The sequence below is a fragment of the Jatropha curcas genome, chromosome 1 (genome assembly GCF_041381405.1).
Source record: "Jatropha curcas cultivar XTBG-Jc1 chromosome 1, XTBG_Jcur_1.0, whole genome shotgun sequence".
NCBI lineage: Eukaryota > Viridiplantae > Streptophyta > Magnoliopsida > Malpighiales > Euphorbiaceae > Jatropha > Jatropha curcas.
The window spans coordinates 5,039,661-5,059,100 of record NC_143151.1 but is presented as its reverse complement, the minus strand read 5'-3'; the positions used below and the strand labels follow the sequence as shown (position 1 = coordinate 5,059,100).

The window sequence follows — 19,440 nt, the reverse complement described above, 5'->3', positions numbered from 1 at the left end:
TTCAATTCATTGCTGTTCTTTGAACAAATTGTTTCAAACCGTGAAATATGTACACCCCTAATTACATTAGTCACAGTCACAATGAAATGCTTCAAGTGCTACTATGAGAGATGAAGGGTGAAATTATCTCTACTTAATCTTGGCATGACTATTAAAATAAAGATTAACTAAATGGAGTTGAGTTTCAACTTAAGCTTGAAATTATAATTATTTTATATTTGATTAGCCTAATGGATCAATTACCCGACTCAAGTTTACTTGTGACTTGAGTTACTAACTGAGAATTGGGTCAACTTTCATTATTTCGCTGACGGGGAGTTTGTGAGTAGCTATCAAGCTGAGTAGTTACTCAGACTCAGTTGCACGATATATATCATAAACAAAATCATAGTGATAACAAACAATAAATTCAGAAACTGAGAAAACAACTAAGACAACAAAATTTCAATATATGGGCAACACATCTGCGTTGAAAAGTACAAATCTGATAATGGATGATCACAGTGAAAATTCACTGGTGGCTGCCCTTCGAAAAAGAAAAAAAAAAGGAGAAAATTCTTAAATTTTTTAATTTGAACAATAAATTTTGGGTCGTTGCACGCTATATATAAATAGCTCAATGAAACATCTTTCTATACATTATCCACTCATATACAATTCTTTGCAGCTAAGATATATATTTCGAGGAACAAGGGGAATTAATTAATTATATGTATTATTTATGGTGTACGAAGAGATCGACGTGATGCCCCTTTTTTTTTTTTTTTTTTTTTTTTTTTTTTTGTGATATGTAAGAACTCAAGACGTTAAGTGAAATCAATGTTTTCTGTTACGCATCGTAGGAGTTGTGGAGTTCATTAACCCTTGTTTTAGGGTATGGTCTATGCATAGATGTCTTGCACGCAATATCCTATCTATTCATTCACTTGTGTAACCAACCTTAACTCAAACCTTTCTATCTTTTCATTAAAGTAACGCTACTCTTAAATTAATTAATAAATTTTGCTTTCCACTATATTCCTATTCTATATTTAAGAAATGTAGAAAACCATACTTGTAAAATATTGCATTTATCATCAACTTTCTTTTGTTTTTTTAATTATCAAGCGGTATTATGGTGATCTTTACCGTTTTCTATTGTCAAAGAATATTTTCGTCATTTCTTTATGACTTAGCGGAAAGAACTCTTAAAATTAAATCGGAAGACTATTTATATTAAGAAACGCGAAAACTACTTAAATAATTTCGTCAAATCTCAGGAGCTAAATAATTATTTTCCTTTTTTTTTTTTTAATTGGCAATATCCTTGTTACGAGACTCCTAGTTTTAGAAAACTTTCAAGATAAGGTAAGCCAAAAGATGAAATGGACTCTCATCCAAATTGGCACAATAACTATGAATGAACTTATAAGAAATTGTTCTGACATTAATGTCATATGCGTGATATGATGGTATCCCATGTGGGTCTTTGGCAACAAGAATATCTCAATTATTGTAATTTAGATTAGTCATTTTCAGGGCAATTGAAAAATGTCTAGGGTTCTTATCATAATTAGGATTATTCAATTTTCTTAATGAAAAAGAAACTTCATAAGAAAAATACAAACAAACTAGGATAAACTCCCGAACTTGAAGATTAACATGATTACATGATGTTGGTGCCATAGAAAATGAGCTTCATAAGTAACTTGTCTCCAAATCCATCTCTCAAGATGTTAACACAACAATTTAAAATCATCCTACAACCCTTAAGATCTATCTATCGGACAAATATCACAAAGAACAGTATTTCTATGGTAAAGGATATTCAGTTTTTAGCTTCAACCCATAGTAAAGTCCCTAAAAATATTCAGTTTTTATGACATGAATTGCCATAAAATATGTAAAATATTAAAAAAATAAAGTAAAATTAATTTATTAAATTCGATAATTAGAATGGTAAAGGATAAATAAAGAAAAAAGTATTTCTATTTTCAATTAGACAATTAATGGCCCTAGTGTCAGGTGAGATTGTATATATTTACATTCTAATTCTAATGGAATAATGAACTTAATTCTATTTATGGAATCGACAGTTGGGTTATGACCCCAACGTTGAGTTTATTGGTAGGCCTAATGGATTGTTACTGCATAATAAGGGTAATTTGCTCTTTAATTTACTTTATCGGTTATACTTTTATAATTCAAAAATTCGAATTTGAAATCTTTCACTCTCCTTAATTTATTGTTGGTAAAAAATTTTATAACTGAGAGAACTTCAAATCAAAATTTCTTACTTCCTGTATTAATGAAAAGGCCAACTACCGTAATTGATTAGCTAAATAATCTACTTTTGTCTTAATAAAATTTCAGTTTCTAAATTCTAAATTTTTAGTGCTAATATAGGTTGGTTTACGTTAATAAGTGACTTAAGTTGAAATGAAGAAAATTACTATTTAGTGTCTATGATTTGATCTTAATTACTATTTAGTCTTTATATTTTCTATAAATAATTGAATCATCTCTAAGTTTTGAATATATTAAATTATCTAGTCCTTCTGTAAAAAAAAGTGCCATGTTGTTATTAAACACCTATAATACTTGACTGTTTGTTCTTTCATACTTAAAATAATTATTACTATTTAATCCCTTATATTTAATACAAACTTACTTTTAATCCTTCATTTAATGATTAAATTTTTTTTTAAAAAAATAAATAGTTTAATAGATAAAAAATCAGGGACTATCTAATTATTTATTCAAAATAAAAAAAAATTAAGTAGTGACTTTTAACATATCTTAGTGACTAAAAAGTAATTTATCATTCTACAATTTGAGTCCATTTATAGTAATAAGTTGTTAATATTTCTATTTGTATGACTTTATCTGCGAGATATTCTAAACCCTAATTTCAATTTACATAATTCTAAATTTCATTCATCAGTTGGCTAATCTTATTTATGAATTTTTTGTTTTAAGATAAAATCTTATTTATGGATTAATTAAACCAAATTAACACATTGTACGTTATATTTTGTAGAATTAATGAGTTTTAACCTGAATTAGTTTTTTAATTTAATAATAAATACAAAATTAGTTAAGAGTGAAAATTATAATCGAGAACAAAAATTTTATTTCAATATAATTTTTTTTTTTTAAGAAAAGTCCAACCTGCGTATGTCACATTGACCAATCTTGATGCTTCAGACAAAAAAAAGGAAAAATACATGTGAAAAAGAAAAAGAAGACAAAAAGAATAAGAAAAGAGTAGGCTAAGCAATGAAACAAAATTCCATAAATATTGCATAAAGAAGTATAAAAAAGTATTTGAAGTTTACTCCAGTCTTTTTTTATTCACACAGCTTTTATCTGCCAACTTGGTTGATCAAACTCTATATAAACCCAACATTCAAACTCCTTTTCCATCCACAACACCATCATTTCAAACCTCTCTCTCATTACAGAAAATGCCATTAACTTTTTCTTACAGATTCCTCTCTTTCTTTCTTTTCCTTTCCATTTCTTCACCTTTCTCATACGCATCATCTCCTACCAGCCTGCCAAAACTGCAAGCAGAACATTTTATAAGAGGGTTTAACTTGTTTCCTAAGCACTCAATCAATCTCCCAATCAATGATGAATCCTCGGTAACTGTTCCTGAAATTGTTGAAAAACCATTAAAATTGAATCTTCTTGGTGATTCAGGGTTAGGGCCCTCTGTTCAAGACTTAGGACACCATGCAGGGTACTACAAGCTTCCTCATACTAAAGCTGCAAGGTAGATTGAATTGAATTCTGTTTTTGTTTATTGTGTCTGTAAATTGTTTCTTGACCCAAATTTAATGTTTGTATTAACATTGCAAAACTTTTATTATATGCCCTGTTATTTTCAGGATGTTCTATTTCTTGTTCGAATCGCGGAATAGCAAGAATGATGATCCTGTTGTTATCTGGTTGACTGGGGGGCCTGGATGCAGCAGTGAATTGGCATTGTTCTATGAAAATGGACCTTTCCAAATTGCAAATAACCTGTCTCTTTCGTGGAATGATTATGGTTGGGATAAGGTATCATGGTGCTCTGACTGTTTGAGTGTTAAAAATCTTAAATGCTCCTCTGCTCATTGTATGTCATGAAAATTGTTTGTAATTCTAAGGAAAAAATCTGCAAATCTCTGCTACTTCCATTTCATTAAATGCAGGATTTTTTTTTCTTTTGCAGGCATCGAACCTCATATTTGTTGACCAGCCAACTGGAACTGGATTCAGTTTTACGACAGATGATAATGATATACGACATGATGAAGTTGGTGTTAGCAATGACTTGTATGATTTCTTGCAGGTCAGTATGTAGATTTATTATAAGTTTGTGTTTCAAATTATCTAGTTTTTGTACACCAACTGACTAGTCTCTGTACGACAGGCATTCTTCAAACAGCATCCGGAATTGGTTAAAAATGATTTTTACATTACTGGAGAATCTTATGCTGGTCACTACATCCCTGCTTTCGCTGCCAGGGTTCACCGGGGAAACAAAAACAAGGAAGGAATTCATATAAACCTCAAGGTACACAAATATCCTTTAAAAAGACAAACAATTTCTTAATTGGTTTGTGATTTTACTAATTACTTAAAAATCATTCAACAGGGATTTGCCATTGGCAATGGTCTAACAAATCCTGGAATCCAGTACAAAGCGTACACAGATTATGCATTGGATAATAGCTTAATTCAACAATCTGATTATGAGCGGATTAACAAGATGATTCCAGAATGTGAGCAGGCAACCAAAGCTTGTGGTAATTTCTCTTGCTTGTTCTAAGTAGCATCTGAATTATCATAAACTTTGCCCTTGATTGATTATATTCACCTGCGCATTATTTGCCAGGAACGAATGGTGGATATTCTTGTGAATCTGCTTTTAGCGTGTGCAACGACATATTCAATGCGATCTTGCAAGTTGCTGGAGACATAAATGTAAGGAAGCACTTGAACTAAATTTTCAAACAAAAAAAAAAAAAATTAAATTGTTCGTGAGAATTCATGCTATCTTTGATCTGTGCAGTACTATGACATCAGAAAGACATGTGATGGGCAATTATGCTATGACTTCTCAAACCTGGAGACTTTCCTTAACAAGAAAACAGTTAGGGATGCTCTAGGGGTTGGAGAGCTTGAATTTGTTTCATGCAGCAGTGAGGTTTATGATGCTATGGTAACGGACTGGATGAGGAATCTTGAAGTGGGAATCCCTGCTCTCCTTGAGGATGGTATCAAAGTACTTATCTATGCTGGCGAGAAAGATCTCATATGCAACTGGCTAGGCAAGCCTCTATGGTTTAGATAAAACCCAACGGTAATGCATTTTGTGCTGTCACAACATTCTTGATGAACTTGTGTTTCTGCAGGAAATTCGAGGTGGGTTCAGGCAATGGAATGGTCTGGCCAGAAAGAATTTGGAGCATCTCCAGATGTTCCATTTATTGTCGAAGGTGAAGAAGCAGGACAACTCAAATCCCATGGCCCTCTCACTTTTCTCAAGGTCAGACTCTCACTTTCTCTCTCTTATTCATTCTTTTAAGCACGCCATGATATCTAAGTCTAATTTCAGCATCCTTGATTGTTTATAACAATCACCAGGTTCATGAGGCTGGGCACATGGTTCCAATGGATCAGCCAAAAGCTGCATTACAGATGCTGAAAAGCTGGATGCAAGGGAAGCTTGCTCCGACAAAAATTGAAGATGAGATTTATCCCGAGTGACAGTCTCATTCACACATGCCACCCTTTTCTAAGCATGGTCCAACAGTCTCACGTCTATAGTTTTTGGGGTTCTGTATGTTCTGACACTCTGGGTTCTGTTACTTTGTTGATATCATTCTCAACTTCTCCACAGATATAAAATGAAAAATTTTAAGGACTTTCTATCTTGTTGAGCGCACAATATGCATTTGGAGATGAGCAATTTTACTTCTGTAGAAATGAAAAATAAAATGTCCTTAAAGTTAAAATGTAATTCAAATATCCTCAGCATTCTGACCAGAATTTTGCATAAAGAAAATCAATCAACGAAACTATATCAACAACAAAAAGAAACCTCATTTTGGCTTTTTAATCTCCGAGCAGTGCAATGCAAACTTCTATCAACAGTGACAATAGAAATCACACAAATCACTTGGCCAGATTACTTGTAAGGATAAAAATAAAAAAAATATATAATAGTTCCTATCAAAATAGATAACCTGTCAAGGAATTCAAACGAAGAATCAAGAACATAATCTTACCCCATACAATGCCCTTAAAGACTCAATTGCTGGCTGGAAACCAGTCCTCAAAGGCACAACTGATACAGCTCGCAAATGCTGAGCATTACCATTCTTTGGTTTGGACAGTGTCATTTTAAACATCTCCCCTTCTAGAAATTTTCCAGCATTGGCAGCTGCATATAAGTAACCATTATTAGATCAACAAGTCCACCTATTTTGCTAAGTTCATTCAAACTACCCAAAAAGTCACTGAGGTTTATACATAGGAAACAGAAAATCCCGACCCTCCATCATCCTCTTTCCCTTTTTTATTATTATTATTATTTTTTTTTATTTCAAATGAAAATAACAAAGAAATCCAAATGCCTTGAGGCCTTGTACGTTGTAAATTTTGCTGGTAATTCCATGTTTGCTATGAATGAGAACTTTTCATTTCATTCCATAAATTCAATTAACATAACAATCAAATTCTAACATTGATAAATGAATCTACACTTCAAATAACAAGGGCATAATAAGCCAAATACTAAAAAAATAAAGAGATTTACCAGCAAAAGGATGAAACTTGGCAAAGTCAAAAAATTCATCAGCAGAACATCCAAACAACACCTTAGCAGCCCTATCAAAGCAAATCACATTAAGCACCTTTGTGTCAGTGGCTATTGACACCTGCCCATCAAAGAAAAACCTCCATTCAAATTCTAAATTGACATTATTTGCATAAAACAAACAGGAAATGCTTACAAGAAGGCGAAAGAAGCGCTTGGAAGAAGAAGAGTTGCAGAATCTGCAAAGAGAATTAGGAGTATCGGGAAGAGTTCTTTCACAAAGAGAGCAAGCTCTGTAAGAGAGATTGGAGTGGTCTATGGCTATAATTGTACATATTGGGTTGTTCCCCTCCATGCCTTTTCGCTTTCTAGGATTTCTTTTGTGTACAGTTTTAGTGAAAGACACTGCCTTTCCTTTCTCTCACCATTGCCCCCTCGCCTCAGCCTCGGGTTTTATGCTCATACAAAGAAATCGCTACAGCGCCGACCGATTTTTCTATTTTACTAGTTGGAGGTAAAGTTTTCCCTTCCCTCCAGATTTCTGGTTGTTGGATTTGGGCCTTTTGTGGGCTTTCTAATCAAGTCGTGGAACGAAATGAACGACAAGACATTCATTTCCCGGTGATTGGAACATCGCCATTTTCTTGTGGTCAATTACAAATCAAAAAAGAAATGCCGGAGCATATCCCTGTAAAGCCCACTAGCAATGAAGTAACTATGCCATCTCTTGCATCTTCATATATTGGACCTTGGGGACAAATTATTTATCAGGGTATATTCCACCATGTCTAGGAAAATTTAAGTGGAATGACCTCTGACGTTCCATCTGAATTTGGCCACCGATTGTAGCTAAGGGAAGAGCGCTCGTAAATAGCATCACAGTTTCACTAGCGAAGATCATTGATCTTTCAACCAACAATCTTACTAGTAAATTGCCTGAAGAGATAACAGGCCTACATAGATTAGGCACCTTAAACTTACATTTAACTGGAAGATTCCCTCCAAGAATTGGAAACCTGAGATGGTTGGGAACACTTGATCTTTCAAGAAATCAACTCTCTGGCCCAATTCCATCAAGCTTGTCTTTGATAGCATCCTTGAATCACTTAAACCTATCTTACAACAACTTAACAGGGAAAATCCAATATCTGGAAAATAGTAGCATGATATCTGGTATTTCAAATGTACAAAGAAAGTAACTAAACAGTAATGAATCCAATATCTGGTAGAAAGGCCAAATGCTTTGCAGCAAATGGTTACTTCCAAGGAAGAGAAATAGAAGTAAATTAGGACAAAACGTGTGCTAGAAGAATAATCAAGAAAAACTAGAACTATTGCCGCTGTTACCTTCAACTTCAAGTACAAAATTCTTATTTTAAAGAAAGAAAGAAAAAAAAAAAATCTTAGCCTGCTTTATCCAAAATGGCCCTCAACTGAATGAACTAAATAACCACAAGTAAGATAAAAATTAAAAACTCTGTTTCAAAGGGACGGGAAAGAAGCAAGCCAAAAAGAGAAAAAAAAAATGAAAAAACAATATGGAAGAACATCAAACACAAATATTTGATTCTATGCCTTGGCGGGTTTGAGAAGCTTAACAGTCTCCCAAGTGAAATCTGGGTCGTCACGACCAAAATGTCCATATGCAGCAGTTTTCTGATACCTGAACTTGCCTCCTCTTTTCAAATCGAGATTGATGGCAATCATGCCTGGCCTGAAATCAAAGTTGTCCTTGATTAAAGTCAATATGTCCTTTTCTGGGATCTTTCCTGTATGATAAGTATCCACAAATACAGATAATGGTTCTGGCACTCCAATGGCATAAGAAATTTGTACAAGGCAACGTCGAGCAAGCCCTGAAGCTACTACACTCTTTGCAGCCTGCCTTGCTATATATGCACCACTCCGATCGACCTTTGTGGAATCCTTTCCAGAGAATGCACCACCACCATGGGCACCCCATCCACCATAAGTGTCAACGATTATCTTCCTACCGGTAAGCCCTGCATCTCCGTGTGGACCGCCAATAACAAAGCGACCTGAAGGATTAAGATGGAAGATTGTCTTTTCATCAAGATATTGCGGTGGAATGACAGGCTTAATCACATGCTCCTTTAGATCTTTGGCAATCTGCTCATTTGTCACAGTCTCATCATGCTGAGTCGAAATGAGGACAGTATGAACCCTAAGTGGAATCATAACATCGCCTTCATTTCGGTATTCAACAGTCACTTGAGTCTTACCATCAGGCCTTAGCCACGGACATGCTTTGTTCTTCCTCACCTCAGTGAGCCTAGCTCCAAGCTTGGTTGCAAGTACATGTGTCAATGGCATAAGCTCAGGAGTCTCATCTGTGGCATATCCAAACATATGACCTTGGTCACCAGCCCCAATTTCTTCAGGTTTCTTGGTAAGGTGACCATGGACGCCCTGAGCAATATCAGGACTCTGTTGCTCAATATTGACAAGAACTTTACAATTATCAGCATCAAGGCCAACATCAGCTGAAACAAAACCGATGCCTCTACAAGTATCGCGAACAATTTTCTCATAATCCACCTTTGCGCTGGTAGTAACCTCTCCAAAAACCATTACCATGTTTGTCTTAGTGCAAGTTTCACAGGCAACCTTACTTTCAGGATCTTGCTCCAAACAAGCATCTAAAATGGCATCAGAGACTTGATCGCATAGCTTGTCAGGATGCCCTTCATTAACCGACTCAGAAGTGAAAAGAAAAGTATCCATAGCTGCATTGATAGTCATTAATGTATACATCAGTTACAAACGTCACACAAAAATAGTAAATTACGTAATAAATCAACCATCATAAACATGATATTTTGCTCAGCAATGATAAACACACATAGTCCACAATTAAAATAGTTGAAAATTACCAAGATACAAAGGCAAGCCTTTCAGTCACAGAAGGTCTTAACAAATAAACCGTAACATCGTAAGGAACATTCAAATACACCTTCTGTGTCTCCTTATCAGCATGTTATCATTTTTTCTCTTCTCTCTCTCTCTCTCTCTCTCTCTCTTTAGCCAAGCGTTTTCATGGTTATATCCAATTGAGGGACAATGGAAATAGACAGTTAAGGACCCTTCCTTACAAGTTCCTTTAATTTTCCAAGAAACAAACGGAGCAATCATTCCTATCCGATAAACCAGAAAAAGGAGAATCTTTTTCACTAGAGTTTTTGTTTGTTTCTAGATTCCACGCAGTCACATATATTTACATACAAATGATTAAGAATACAAATGCAAATCCAAGTAAAAAGAAGAGGAAGAGCTACCAAATACTTTCAAATAATAATAATAATAATAAGACTTACCTCTGTTGAGGAAAGAAATAAAAATCAGCAAGGAAACAGAACTTCAATACGATAGAGGAAAAAAAGATGTAGGTAAGCTAAGGAGGTGGGTTTGTAGGATATGAAATGAAGCTGAAAATAGGAATATTTTATCACTTACGACTCGCTCTCTCTTTTCTCTTCTAGTTGCTTTTTTGATCCGCTTTTCCAGTAAAAGAGATGGGTTGTGACGTGTGAGCTACGGATATATTAGGTGAACTCAACTAAAACAATAGCCCAGTTCTTGTTTATCTTCCAAAGCCCAAATCTGTAGCTGTGAAAAAACTACCAAAAGAAATTTTTTTCTTGTCCAAGTCGCTGGGCCTTGATAAGCTCCATGGACTCTTTAAGTTCAGTGGACCTACAAAGAGATAAAGTTTCCTTTCCTACGGATTCCAAATCCAAGGTACCATTCTTGCGGGGATCAAAGAATCTGATTTTCCTCCTCCTCCTGTCCATCAAAGACTGACTTCTTTCTTGCTGACATAACCTCATCAATCATCTCAGGTTTTACAACACTTCTTATATTACGTAACAATATTCGCTACAGATTTTATGCTTTCAATTTGCTTTCTATGCTTCAAATTTATTCTCTTTTTGGTTACTGATATACACGAAAGTAGGTATCTCATGGAGATTTTGGTGATTTCCATTTATCCTTTTGGTTCTTAGAAAAAGAAACAGGCAACTTTAGTTCTTCGTTAGGGGAAAAAAAAATCAATTTATCGTTTTTCATCATTTAAATGTGGTTATTACTGGTAGAAAGCTTTCCTTTGTCTTTTTTCTTTTTTCTTTTCTTTCTCTTATTGCCTTTAATAAAACATGTTGTGCAAAAGTAAAGTAACATTATTGCAATTATGCAATATATTTCACATATACATATGTTAGAAACTTGAATGACTTTGTGCGTCCAATAATGTGGGATCATTAAAAAATTTGTTATTTTTTATGTTTAGCACAATAAAAATTCGTAAGAATGTGCGCAAATAAATTATGGCTTTTCTTGATTTTAGCTTTATATTTGGACATTTTTCTCCTGTATTTATCGCTTTCTTTCTAGTTAAAGTTGCCTTCTTTTGATTGCAGCATAGCCTGTCATCTTAAAGGAACCTTTCTTAGCTCTGCGACAGTGTATATCAAGAAAATAATTTTTTTTTTCTTCGAAAAACTTGACAATGGAGCATGACAGGTGCCCTTCATTTTTATTTTCTACTTCAATTTACTGAATATAATTATTTAATTGTTTTCTAGTCAATTTACAAACCATGAATGTCAATTTGCGGTTTGCTTATTAATTTCTTTGTGCAAAGTATTCCAGAACTATTGCTGCTTTAATCCTTGCCTTCCTTTGTTTAATGTCTCATCTCAGTGTTTAATTTTAAGCTTTTATACTTGATGATAATATTGTGATTTCCTATGTCAGGTTAAATTCTCCAAGCACCTCTGCAATCACTCTTGAAGTTCTAGGCCATCAACTGCAATTCTCTCAGGTGTGTTTTTGTTCTTCTTTTGGTTGTAGTTTGTGTACAGTGTTTGTTTCACCATTCAATTTGCTTGAAATGGTATAGTTTGAAGTTAATGCTGCTGGAATTGTATAGTTTTAAAACAATGAAAGCCCAATCATAATATGAATGATGGTCTGTCAGGATGCAGCCTGGCTTTACTGAGGATATTTTGTTTGTTATACTTGAAATGTCAGTAAGGGATCTGAAATTTTGCCTGTGTTATGCTTGGTTGCGTGGAGTCTCTTTCATATCTTATAAGATTACATATAGTGTAAGTTTGTTGTGATTGTGATAGGATCCAAATTCCAAGCATTTAGGAACTACAGTTTGGGATGCATCAGTGGTGTTCGTTAAATTTCTGGTAAGCTTTCTCTCTTTCCCTCCCTCTCTCTCTAACCGCACTTGAAATTTCCTGAAACTTTCTTTTCACATTTTGGCAATTCATAGTAGTTGGAATGAGGAATACTGTGTTTGTTTTCCTACACAAGATCCTGCTATTTGGATAAGGCATTATTCATTTTGACTTCTACTCTTGTTTTTGTGTCCATAAAGTAAATACAATAAGAATAAATGGTGGAAAGTAAAGCTGTGGAAAAAACATCCCTTTATTTGTTTTGACTTCTACCCTTGTTTTACTCTCCATAAATAAAAAGGAGAGAATAAGGAATGTGGTGGAAGTAACGCTGTGGAAAAAACATTCCCTATATATGATGTATCATTAACAGATTTAAGGGGTACATGCACCATTGCAAATTTACGCGTTTTTGAAGTTTATGAAGTCCTGTTCTCGGGTTGTTTCAGGAAAAGAATTGCAGAAAGGGACGGTTTTGCCCTTCCAAACTCAAGGGAAAACGGGTTATTGAACTTGGAGCAGGTTGTGGAGTGGCTGGTTTTGGTGAGTTTCAGTTTCATCTTAAGTGAATGTTTCATAAATGACCTCTGGTTAGCTTTTCCTGTTTGATATTGATCTGATTATACTATATTCAGTTTTGCTTCTAACTCTGATGTAAGCTGCTCCTTCCAGGGATGGCACTGCTGGGATGCAATGTGGTTTCAACAGACCAAATGGATGTTTTGCCATTGCTAACGAGAAATGTTGAGCGTAATACTTCAAGAATCATGCAGATGGATCCTAATTCAGGTGTGCTTTGAGATATTTCTGAGGTTTTTGTTCATATGGCATGTATACGTTTTCTTTGCTTCCAACCAGTGTGGTGCTGCTTTCGTTGTTGGATAAAGCATCATACTTGGACATTGATTTGAGTGTTATATATTGTCCATGACTCTAAGAACTTGTTATCCTTGTAGATTCATTTGGTTCAATCAAGGTTGCAGAATTGGACTGGGGAAACAAGGATCATATAATGGCTGTTGATCCACCATTTGACTACATCATTGGCACTGATGTTGTAAGTTTGTTTGATGATTACACTTTATTATTGGTCCGGACCACAATGGGAAATTATTGCTTACTGTTTATCGCTTACTGTTTTGTCTGTGTTGATAATGAAATTGACAGCCTAATGTCAAAATTTTTGGTAGATGCTTCTGTGCTTAATCTATATGTATGCACACAAGATTCAAATTTTCTTTTATTAGAAGAGAACTTTAGTTTTATGATTCTCAATTCTTAGTTTGATGGGCTTGCCACAAATTCTGATGTCAGTTGTGAGCAAGTCGATAAAAGTAAATATGAATGTACATTGTATAACATATTAATTGGCACAGCATGCATCTTTTAGAATTTTCTGCATACATCTCTTGTAATTTCAATAATTTGTATAAATAAAAATAGGATAGTCAATTCAAAATGTAGATCTGTTGTAATTGAAGAAAAAAGGTTGCTTTGGCATTTCCACAATAAAATCTTTTAACCTTTTTATTGGCATTTGATCTTCAACACACTATCATCCCAACTTAATCAGGTTAGTGATTTCAACTTCATTGTTATTAAGGTTTATGCAGAGCATCTCCTGGAACCACTACTGCAAACAGTATTTGCCTTGTCAGGACCCAAAACAACAATTTTGGTGCGTCATCTTAAGGTTATCCATTTTATTTTTAATCCAAAAAAATTAATTCATAATTCAATCTTTTGTTGATAAAATTTCCATGTAGATGGGTTATGAGGTTCGATCTACAAGTGTTCACAAGCAGATGCTTGATGTGTGGAAACCGAACTTCGAACTGAAAATTGTTCCAAGAGCTAAGGTGCTTGCTTTCTGCTATTTCTTGTAAATTTTAATGCTTGTACCTTTGTGGATGTTAAAGCACATCTCATTTGTACGTAAAAAGCTGGACCTAATTATAAATAATTATAACCCTAGAGATTATACCTGGTGAAGATTGGATATATGTGATTCTTGGAATATCTACCTCACCAATCACTTTCCTGAAGTGAAAATCTTTAACAAATGCATTGAATTATTGACAACCTTAGAGACCAACTATTTGTCCCGATTGATCATCCAAAGTTTTATTATAAGGCTTGGTCCAGAGCATGAGAAATACTGCCTCCGAATAGTTTCAGTTAGTATGCAAAACCTTTACTCTCTGGAATTATTCTAACCTGTCCGTTCTATACAGATGGACGGTAAGTACCAGCATCCAAGCATTCAACTTTACATCATGGGATTAAAGCCTTCAGCTGGGAACATAGAAAATATGACTCAAAGGATTGATCCACAAACCGATGAAGTTGAAACAGAAGTTCAAATGCCAAAAGAGTACGGTAATGGTGGGAATAGTAATGCCATGAATAATATGGATGATGGCAGTAGTGAAAAAGTTCAGGAGGATTTAAAGTTTCCAAAAGGAAAGCTTACTGATTGGGAAGCAAGGAGACTTGGCTCAATGGCTGCTAGACTTCTTCAAGATGTCAAGATGACATAAATTTTCAGCTGTGATATTCATAATTAGTTTATTGTACTTCAGTCTATATGCCTCGCTCCATTGTTAAGCTTTATCATAGTTTAATGACACAACATATGCTATGCTGCCTTAAATCATGACGCTGATATTCAGAGATTGACATTAGAATTCCTGGTTTATGGGAAATCAGACCTAGGAAATTAATCCTTTGTAAATAAGTTATAAACAACTGACCTTGAAGTGGATTGTGCCAGAACGCGGGCATAATAGGATAATCTCAACTGAAATGTGAAAAGTCAGGCTTTATCAAGTGAAGTAAATTTTTGAAAAGAATATTTGAAGCTGGTTTTCAGCATCTGCAGCAGATTTGAAGAAAATTGAAGTCTCCAAGAAATAGCATATGAAAAACTTGCTGATATTTGAACGCTTCAATGTTAGAGAAATCCAAACATTTTAAACCTTGCCTGAAAAATCGCATGTGTTCAATAGACGGTTGCTCAAACCTGCTAGAATAATGTGTTTTTTCTCTTGCTGCATTGTTCTCTCTCTCTCTCTCTCTCTCTCTCTCTCTCTCTCTCTCTCTCTCTCTCTCTCTCTCTCTCTCTGTGGAGCTTTCTTTGCCTATAATTAGAACTGTTGAGCAGGCATGTAAGCTACAATGAATTATTCAAATTTAACATAAAAATATAATGTACTTTAACAAGGAATTCGAAGATTGAACAATTGGCTGCACAACAGAATGAAAATATACACAAATTACATTTTAGCAGTCCCAGAATGAGTATCCACTGTTTGCCTGAGTAATTGACTGCCATTGAAGTATGTCTCTGAGCTATTATCAAATTTGTGACTCACAATGGAAAACTGATCCATATAAATTCCCAAATAGGAAACAAGTGGGTCTGCCCGGGTTTTGTCTATAACAAATTTCAGGTGCTGAGATTCTACAGTCGGAAATTGCAATAACCTCTTATATCCAACTGTGGTGCCATTAGTCACTTTCTTCCAGTCCCCATCTTTTAGAATCTCAAAATGGAATGCAATAATCCGCTGTCCCATGTGAATTGGCTCTTGAACTTGCAAAACATTGAAAGATGTTCTTTCCTGAAGATCGAAGAATAACTCCCAATTAGACTGGTTCTCCTCAGAGGCCCAGTAAGTGTAGATTCCTTCTTCAAGAACATTTTTGGGATTAAACTGTGGATCAACAGCGCCTCCTCTTGTACTGCTGGCACTAAGAATGGCATTCTTTCCTAGATTATAAGAAAATATAGACCTCCGAAGTTCTGCGAATTCTTGAAGCACTTCTATGTCTTCAGCCGATATAAGACCTGAAGCGTTTGGTGGCACATTCAGCAGCAACAAACAGTTTCTGCCAACAGATTTGTAGTATATATCAAGAAGCCTCATTGCAGATTTTGGACTTTCTGATGCATGCCAAAACCAACCAGGTCTGATGGAGACATCGCATTCACCAGGAACCCAATCATGACCCGCCGGGTCTCCTATGTTTAAGTAACTGTTAGACAGATGAGAAGTGCATAAAAATCAGATAATTGACTTGTTTGGGGAAATTGCCAACAAAAGAATCCTCCCATTCAAAGAGAAGAGAAGCATATTCTTCCATTGATCCTTTGGAGAAGGTTGAACAGTACATTCAATGTTATGTTGGAGACACAAAAATAAGAACATATCTTATATGGTAAAATCCTAGAAAATGGAGATACCAGTACAGTACAACAGCAACTAATGCAATAATGAGCTGCGGACCAGTATCTAAAAAGGAAGGAAATTAGTTAATTCTTGGTAGCTTTAAACACAGGAGAATGCTACCAGAAAATAGCAAAAACATAAACAGTACAGCTCATTATTTATTGGTCAAAGCAACTTAGAATCCTGGATCAATTTTTGCATATTAGTTATGCTAATAGCTTGAGCATATTCAAGTAGATGATCCATAAACTATAGATCCCTAACAACATTTGACAATTATCCAGCCATCAAATTTGAAAATTTTATTCTCAAAAGAAATGCTACCAATTAACGTCTTGCATAGGTATGGAGGTTAAATCTGCTAGCTACAGAGCAAAGTAAGAAGCAGCATATTCACATTAAAGTTGTAGTTAAAAGAGTCAGCATTTTATACTGAGAGGCAATAGCAACCACGATCGATTCATGAGCTTAAATACAGAGTAAACTGACCACATCAAGCAATAATGCTCTGCAACACCCTCCCTACATGCATAATTTTTCTTACTTCATTGTATTAAATTGAACTATTCTCATTAAGGAAAAATATGGAACTTGTGGATAACATGACAAGAAAGAGGCATTTACTATCCAAGCAAGTAAGTTATCTTGAACCAGATATAGAACCTTTATCATCATTAATGGAACTCTTAACAATTTATAGGGTTTGCAAAGTAGAATAAAGTAAGAATAACATAACTATTCAGTCTATTCAATGGCACCATAGGATATGTGTTTCTTCAATTCTAAGTAGATTTTTTAATGAGGAAATTTGTGAAGTACTTATCCCATGTGATAAACAATTCAATCGAAAGTTGAATTTGTGGAATAACTATTCCACATTTAAATTTAAACCCCAATTAGAATAGTAATTAAACATGGAATAGCTATCCTATTCTATAGTATGCCATGCTATTCCATTTCCCAACCAAAGCCTCGATGAGTAAAGACTAAAGAACTTGCACTGTATTTATCTGTAAGGCAGATTGGTTTTAGACAAGGGAAAAACTTAATATGGTAAATAAGATCAGCTCACCTTAGATCAGTGCCGCCAATTCTGGCAGCACTCCGATTGAAAAGGGACCAACATGTAGACCCAGCAATGCCAGCCTCATCCCCGATCCACCTTGTGTCAGGACCAGCATCAGAAAATATGACAGCCCCAGGTTGTAGTTGATGTATGAGACTAAACCAAGTATCAAAAAGATACTCCATATCCTTCTCTCCTTCTCCTTTCGCACCATCTAAAAATACCTCCTTAATCTCTCCATACCTGCCATGATTTTTGAAAAATCATCCCAATTCCCTAAATTTCTCAAAAGCAGTCATAGAAAAACTAAATATAGTTAACAAAGTAATAATATATTGAAGTAGATATTTACCAACTAATGTCATTAAGGTTGAACTAACCATAAGAGATGGCATTTAGTATCTTGACAAATAAAATAAAACTCCAAGCTGCTCAAAAAAGGCACAAATTACCTTACGACATGGAAACATTAATCTTCCAAAAGTGTAATCAGTGGACAGCAATTAAGCACATGCACGGGGCAGAATATAAAGAATTTGACAAATAACATAGTCTCAACCTACATACAAATATCAGAATACGAATACCATAAAACAGAGTGCAGGTAATTCCAAGAAACTTAATGCAAAACAAGGATTTAACAAAAGCTTACTTAATTTAGTACCATCCTAAAACATACCAATTAGTAAAAAAAAAACAGGCACCCAAATATAACTTGCATTCAAGTCCGAGGAACTTAATGCAGAGCAAGGATTTAAGAAGAGCTTACTTAATTTGTGTGTGTGTGTGTGTGTGTGTGTGCGTGTGTCCAAACAAACATGGTTATCAAAATATAACAAATAACTTCAAAACTTTACATTGACAACAGTTAAGTTAATCTAATCAAGTTAACTCATCAATACTCGATGAGCAGACAATTACAAAGACTAAATGCACCATAGGAATTAAAGAAAAACCAAAATTGATCAGAAATAACCTAAAAGAGATTACCTGGTCAACAACTCAGTCATTTGGCCCATATAGAACTCATTATACTCTAAAGTCTTCCCATAAGACACCTCATGCCTATCCCACGGTGAAAGATAGAGCCCTAAACTGACACCAGCATCTTTCGCAGCCAAAGCGAATTCTTTAACAACATCCCCATTTCCATTCCTCCAAGAACTTGACTTTACAGAATAATTTGTAAATTCACTAGGCCATAAACAAAAACCATCATGATGTTTTGCAGTTAGTATCAGACGATTAAAGCCAGAGTCTTTTGCCACTTGAACCCACTGGGTAGCATTGAGGCGGGTTGGGTTAAATACAGATGGATCAGCTTTTCCAGTACCCCATTCACTGTCTGTAAAGGTGTTGGGTCCAAAATGAAGGAAGACTGCCATGGATGTGAGTTGCCATTGGAGCTGAGAAGCTGAAGGCAGTGGCAAAATAGGAAGTGGGGGTGGCTTCTTGACGGTAGAATAGGCAATCGATATTGATGAGAGTGAGAAAAATACAAGAATTGGATTCAGATAGGCGTGATATGAAACACGTTTTAGGGTTCTTGGCTTAAAGGTACTATTTTGGATCTCCTCTTCCTTCTTCTTCATGGTGGAGAAGAGGCAGTGGCGTGAGGGTGAGACAGAGCATGAGGTTACAGCACATTTAAGTCAAGACTTCAAAACAATTGAAGACTGAATTAAAGAAGTAAATAGATCACCTAAATTTTTTAATTTGATTAAATTGTTTTTTATTTCACTTAATTATTCTAATTCAACAATTCTATTCGTTAATCTATGACTAAAATTTTTATATAAAAAAAAAAAGGTCAATTGATAAGTTGCTTTCCAAGGAAATCATTAAAAATAAATTAAATATTTTATAATTAAGATGAAAGTTGGTACAACGAAAATTCCAGTAACTTTCCTAATCTTAGCCACCATCAACATGCCAAAACCCCGAAAAGAAGAATGAATGTCAAATTTACACCCTTAAAATGCAAAAGCAACTTACAATTCAAGTAAATGAATATCAATGTATAGAATTAGATTAATTAGATGAAAAACGGCTTCATAATCGATAAATCTATCCACTCTTTCTTTTAATCAAGCATAATCTAAATTCGGCGCAGAGTAATTTCTGATAAATGAGAAAGTATTT

General features: G+C 34.7%; 5 protein-coding genes across 7 annotated transcripts; 2 read left to right on the top strand and 3 right to left on the bottom strand.

Moving 5' to 3' along the window:
- Positions 1–3,391: 3,391 nt before the first annotated feature.
- LOC105628025 (serine carboxypeptidase-like) lies at positions 3,392–5,896 on the top strand. Its single transcript, XM_012209323.3, has 9 exons — positions 3,392–3,757; positions 3,873–4,044; positions 4,199–4,318; positions 4,400–4,543; positions 4,625–4,775; positions 4,865–4,953; positions 5,042–5,300; positions 5,385–5,518; positions 5,617–5,896. The coding sequence occupies exons 1-9, from the start codon at positions 3,447–3,449 to the stop codon at positions 5,737–5,739; spliced, it is 1,503 nt and encodes a 500-aa protein (XP_012064713.1). The 5' UTR covers positions 3,392–3,446; the 3' UTR covers positions 5,740–5,896.
- Positions 4,558–7,956, bottom strand: LOC105628026 (replication factor-A carboxy-terminal domain protein). Its single transcript, XM_012209324.4, has 3 exons — positions 6,987–7,956; positions 6,791–6,911; positions 4,558–6,415 (listed from the first exon to the last, which is right to left on the bottom strand). The coding sequence occupies exons 1-3, from the start codon at positions 7,143–7,145 to the stop codon at positions 6,243–6,245; spliced, it is 453 nt and encodes a 150-aa protein (XP_012064714.1). The 5' UTR covers positions 7,146–7,956; the 3' UTR covers positions 4,558–6,242.
- Positions 7,957–8,102: 146 nt separating this feature from the next.
- On the bottom strand, positions 8,103–10,334 carry LOC105628027 (S-adenosylmethionine synthase 1). Of its 2 annotated transcripts, none has more exons than XM_012209326.4 (2): positions 10,126–10,334; positions 8,103–9,537 (listed from the first exon to the last, which is right to left on the bottom strand). In XM_012209326.4, the coding sequence occupies exon 2, from the start codon at positions 9,533–9,535 to the stop codon at positions 8,360–8,362; it is 1,176 nt and encodes a 391-aa protein (XP_012064716.1). In that variant the 5' UTR covers positions 9,536–9,537; positions 10,126–10,334; the 3' UTR covers positions 8,103–8,359. The 2 variants fall into 2 exon arrangements, with proteins under 2 accessions (XP_012064716.1, XP_012064715.1); XM_012209325.4 differs by lacking the exon at positions 10,126–10,334 and adding an exon at positions 9,685–10,000.
- A 167-nt stretch (positions 10,335–10,501) lies between these two features.
- Positions 10,502–14,852, top strand: LOC105628028 (S-adenosyl-L-methionine-dependent methyltransferases superfamily protein). Of its 2 annotated transcripts, none has more exons than XM_012209327.4 (10): positions 10,502–10,650; positions 11,230–11,332; positions 11,567–11,633; positions 11,944–12,009; positions 12,450–12,543; positions 12,673–12,789; positions 12,957–13,057; positions 13,604–13,678; positions 13,767–13,859; positions 14,235–14,852. In XM_012209327.4, the coding sequence occupies exons 2-10, from the start codon at positions 11,319–11,321 to the stop codon at positions 14,538–14,540; spliced, it is 933 nt and encodes a 310-aa protein (XP_012064717.1). In that variant the 5' UTR covers positions 10,502–10,650; positions 11,230–11,318; the 3' UTR covers positions 14,541–14,852. The 2 variants fall into 2 exon arrangements, with proteins under 2 accessions (XP_012064717.1, XP_012064718.1); XM_012209328.4 differs by lacking the exon at positions 10,502–10,650 and adding an exon at positions 10,718–10,762.
- A 316-nt stretch (positions 14,853–15,168) lies between these two features.
- FUC1 (alpha-L-fucosidase 1) lies at positions 15,169–18,976 on the bottom strand. The gene is made up of 3 exons (XM_012209329.4): positions 18,289–18,976; positions 17,305–17,541; positions 15,169–16,038 (listed from the first exon to the last, which is right to left on the bottom strand). The coding sequence occupies exons 1-3, from the start codon at positions 18,888–18,890 to the stop codon at positions 15,276–15,278; spliced, it is 1,602 nt and encodes a 533-aa protein (XP_012064719.3). The 5' UTR covers positions 18,891–18,976; the 3' UTR covers positions 15,169–15,275.
- Positions 18,977–19,440: the final 464 nt, after the last annotated feature.